Source organism: Arachis duranensis, chromosome 6 (assembly GCF_000817695.3).
Source record: "Arachis duranensis cultivar V14167 chromosome 6, aradu.V14167.gnm2.J7QH, whole genome shotgun sequence".
NCBI classification, from domain to species: Eukaryota; Viridiplantae; Streptophyta; class Magnoliopsida; order Fabales; family Fabaceae; genus Arachis; species Arachis duranensis.
In genome coordinates this window covers 103,671,021-103,675,903 of record NC_029777.3, presented here as the reverse complement: position 1 = coordinate 103,675,903, position 4,883 = coordinate 103,671,021, and the positions used below count along the sequence as shown (strand labels likewise).

Below are 4,883 nucleotides of genomic sequence, written 5' to 3'. Positions count from 1 at the left end.
CATTACACCTTTGGTCACAAACAAAAAATGGTTCTACTACACCACCATTAGGTAGGGGAACATTCTGTGATTTGTCATCACCATTCAAAGCCTCAAAGGCTAAAAAGTGAGCAGTGTGAGTGTGTAGTCGCAAAAAAAAACAAGAGTAAAATACAGGTAAACTGTCAAATAATACAACTTGCCGGTTGTAGACTATATCTCTTTGGATAATTTAACATTTCACATTTCAGTCTTCTTTTTCAATCAATTTCCAACATCATTGTCCCCAAAATTTCTCTGATGAAGTCCAAGAGGTAAACAAAAGGAATGCCTCAACGAACAAATATTTTCAGTAAAAAAATTCGCCAAAATTGTCGAGTCACAAGTTGAGACATGTAATCTATAAATTATAAATCACAGTTTCACAATTCTCAGTATAATATCAACACTATTCCTATTACAGAACCAACAAGGGAAACAATATCCATACTTGCTTCCTTTATATTTGGTTGGAGGGTAAAAATTGAGTAACAAATTCATGAATGAGCTTCGTGCATAATTTTACACATCAAACTCGTTTATGAAAAATCACTCCTCATTTTAGCACCCCAACCGAACATACTCATAGTTGGTCAGCTTCCCGAGATAAGGGGGGCAAGACAGCTCGCAACAACAGGCCATGACTAAATGAGGCTGCCCTTAACTATTTTTCTCCCCTGAACTAGCCACTTCGGATACTTCTTCAATCTCAGGGGTAGCAGTATCTAAGGGATTATTGCTTTTGATTATGCTGTCAGCAGCAGAAGCACTAACAGTTTTAATTACTGCTTCACCATCATCTGTGTTTGGAAACCTCATATTTGGGGAGTTACCACTAGAGACACGCTCATCTGATTGCTTTGGTTTGTTTAAGGCGCGACAGTGTGGGCAATAGTAAGTAATAAATGGGAAATCCTCCTTCCGAGCAAGACCTGAAGAAACACAAGCAGATAAAAACACTCTTCCTGCCACTGTATTCATGACACAATTGGCAGCTACACCACCATTTTTCAAGGAAATATATATACATTGACAAAAGCCAAACCCAGAAACATGAAATAAAATCCAGTGCACTTACCATTATGCATATGGCAGTTACCGCATATGAGCGCATATGACTGTGTTGGATCCTCACCTACAAGCAATGCTGCGATTCTAGCAATCCACCCATCTTGTGATGTTGAACTTTGAGGTTGGTGATGTTCAACAACTACAAGCTGATTGTGCTCAGAAGTATGAGTTTGATCAGTTCCGGCAGCACCAACTAGTTGTTGATCAGGAACATTTGGAGTAGATGTCCCAGAACTAATGGATCTAGAATGCACTGTTTTCCGATTTCTAAGTCCACTAGACCTTGCAGGCTCAGCATCAATGCTCTGCCCTGTTGGAGCAGCAGAGTTAGATTCATCTCCCACGTATACTTTCAAGCCAGAATCTGCACCCAACTTGGATGCCAAAACAGTTGCAGCAGCTGCCTTTGCTGCTGGATCTGTGTCATATCTCTGTGTAGATCACAAACTAAGTTAAATGGACAGCGTTATTAAAGCAGTTGCAAACAACCACCATCCTAAGTTGCCTTCCAAGTTATACAATTCAAAGCACAGGACTATACTAAATTGAAACGAATTGGTTATATGTGATACCATTAATTTTTTCCCCTTAAAAGAAAATTTTCTCACTGTTAGCAACTAACATAATTGACATGCTCACATTGTTGATTCTTAGAGAAGGGGAGAAAGATAAATAAATAAAGACAGAACTCAATAATATGAGTATAAGAAATTTCATTGTGTCCAACACCTTAGCCCATTTGGTATGCCTCATACTACAAAGAGGCTACTAAGCCCTTACATCATCAATATTGGGTGCAAAGTTTTATAAGCAACGTCATGTATAGGTCTTAGATGTTTTGACAACATCAATATAACGTAATAGATGTTGAGTGCAAAATTCAGGCAAAATATAATCTGAGAGTACAAATGGTACTTATATCCACAAAAGTGCCTTCTTTATACTGATGATAATCTCAACTAGAAGTAACGCAAATCAATCCCCACATGACCACCAAAAAGTCACTAGTTAAATGACTAAATGTTAGAAAGAACATAACGAAGAAAGGTAATCTTAACAAATCCAAACATAGAATGAAAACAAATGCCAGAGAAAAAAAACGTAGCCATGCCGGAAATAGACAAGCAGAAATTTCATATTCAACAGAAAATAACAATGTGAAATTGGGCAGCCAAATGGAAAGAAAAATGAAATGAGAAATTGACAAATATAGAAAAGGAAGATGATTAGTAATTATTAGTTGTTCCTAAGAACAATTATGTCATTTTCATTATTGACAATTTTTGGGTGAATAGTGGCAAGAGTCGTTGTGGCAGCAGTACCAGCCAGCAGGCCTTCCATCGGGACAAGGAAGGTCAGACTTTGCTTCTTATCAGGTGGACAAGTCATGGAGGAAATATTTGTAACCCAATCAAAATGTTGACCAGATTTGACTACACGGTTATGCAAATGCATCAGACACATGGTTAAATCTGATGGCATTTGCATACATGAGAAGATATTTCTTAAAGATGCACCATAGTTAGCCAGAGATTTTGATATTAAGGAAAATGGACAGACCAGTACAAACCCAAACAAAAACATTCATTCTGTTTCAAGCAACATGGAATGAAGTTATTGAAATACACCTAAAAATTGTTGCCTCAAACAATCACCTGAATGAGTTGTTGAGTAATGTAATAATTTGTCTTTTCTTTGAGCTCATCAATTTTTGCCTGCCTTTCAGCCCGAAGCTTTACAAGAATTTTCTGGTCCTTGCGATCACCTATAAAAATACATTTATATAAATATTCAGCAACAATGATCAGCACATGATGATCTACCAAATCCTAAAAACATGCATCTGTTGCAAAAAAACTGAATTATCAAACAGAAATCCAACGCTACAATCATCAGAATCATAGGAACAAGTTTCTTCATTATGAAGCTGAATATCAAATCCTGTTGCTTCAAGCATATTGTCTCTACCCAGAAGATCCATTCTAGATATTTGTGCACACACTTCCAAGCTTCAAATGAATATAAAAACTTATCAAGATCAAACACTTCTACTAGCATTAGCTGCAATATCACACTGTCGGAATCAACTAGAAGCACACAGAAATTCATTTTTAAAAAGCATCTATCCATTATAGTACCCACATACTTTTCCACTGCCATAGATAAGTAACTGAACGCAATAGCTTAGCAAGACAAGTTTGTTGAATTAAATGGCACAAAAGACTCCCCTTTGAATCCTTATCACCCTAATTCAGAAAGAATAACTATAATACGTTCTATTAGAATACAAATGATAGCAGCAATTCTAATGAAATTGAAAACTTCAGATCTCTTTTCATTTGAAAATTGTATCACAAACAAGATCAGAAGAATCTACAACTGCAGAAGCCATCAAATTTGGCAGTAAGAATTGGAACACATTAAATTTGAGGAGCATTTCTTGTCCTAGACACAAACTGCAAATTCAGCAAAACTTGAATAAACTCAATTACAGTAAATTAGACATACAAACCACTCCAATCTTATCTAGATGAAAAAGAAAAAGAAAAAAAGAAGAGAAAAACACAGTAGCTATTGCAACTTTGCAAGATACAAGTTAGCTGTAAACATTTCAACACTTACGCATCCTTATGAAGCTGACATACGTTGAATAAACAGCAGATGACAAGGCAGGCAGAAGAAACATTGGCAAAACTCGGATTGCTCTCATCTTCCAATTCATATCCATTGATCTAGTTGTCATGATTGCGAAACCTACAGCAACGGCCTGGGAGATGAAATCGTTTAAATCCAAATCGTCATATTTCAAAACAATTAAGAGAAGAACATCTTTTCCCACTATATAGGGGGCCACCTACACTGATCAGGTGACTCCATTCTATTCTGTCATATCCCTATACTGTCAAAAGTTTTATATTTTTAATTTGATCTTTGAGATAGCTACCATGAGTCGTAGTTTGTAGTTTTTCGCACTTCAAGTTCAAAGAAACTCTAGCATAGAATGGCATGTTAAAATACACAAATTCATGTGAGAAATGATTCATGACAAACAAAAACACACAAAGATAAACCCATTCATCCAGCAATGGAAAATGTACCTCAAATATAACAGAAATTATGATGATCTGGCGCGAAGTTCTCCGCCACGACCGGTTTCTCCGATTGACCCTGGCCATAACCGCAGCTTCCTCTTTGGAAATATACTGCAGCCTCTTCTCGAAATCATCGCTATGTCTTCTGAAAATCCCGTTCCAAATTCGAGAAATTAACCCCTGCTTCTTACTCTTCTTCTTCTTCGTATTCTTTTCCTCCTCTCCTTCACCAACAACAGCAGTGGCACCAACACTTTCCTCTGTCTTCTTCTCACCTTCTCCAACTACCTTATTCTTCTCACCCATTCTTTTCCCCTCTTTCTTCTTCCCTAAAACCTCAAACAAAATAGAAAAAACAACTAATTAGGGTTTTGTTGACTGAATTTCGCTGTTAGCTATGATACGGCACCGTATTGCTTGCGAGTAAGTGAAAGGTCAGCAATTCGTTAGGGAAAAGAAGCGACTAAGAATGAGAAGGAAAATGAGTGAGACAAAGAAAGTGGGATTAACGAACTTGGATCTGAGAAGGTTCGAGAATCTTGGGTTGAGGTACTGTGGTTGGTGGATCTATCTTAGGTGGAGATCGAGGGGGAGGGAACCAGAGTGGAAGCAAGAGGCTTTTAAAACGGGTTTTTGGGTTTCCGTTTCGGGGGGTTAGTTAATGGCTTAATGCCTTTTCCCACACGCGGGACACGGCATAGC

At 37.5% G+C, this 4,883-nt stretch overlaps 1 protein-coding gene across 2 annotated transcripts; it reads right to left on the bottom strand.

Moving 5' to 3' along the window:
• Positions 1-365: 365 nt before the first annotated feature.
• LOC107495344 (uncharacterized protein At2g24330) lies at positions 366-4,883 on the bottom strand. Of its 2 annotated transcripts, XM_021125338.2 has the most exons (6): positions 4,696-4,883; positions 4,188-4,510; positions 3,712-3,856; positions 2,745-2,854; positions 1,097-1,520; positions 366-950 (listed from the first exon to the last, which is right to left on the bottom strand). In XM_021125338.2, exons 2-6 carry the CDS (start codon positions 4,485-4,487, stop codon positions 679-681), a joined length of 1,251 nt encoding a protein of 416 aa, XP_020980997.1. In that variant the 5' UTR covers positions 4,488-4,510; positions 4,696-4,883; the 3' UTR covers positions 366-678. The 2 variants fall into 2 exon arrangements, with proteins under 2 accessions (XP_020980997.1, XP_015971954.1); XM_016116468.3 differs by having other exon boundaries at positions 4,188-4,882.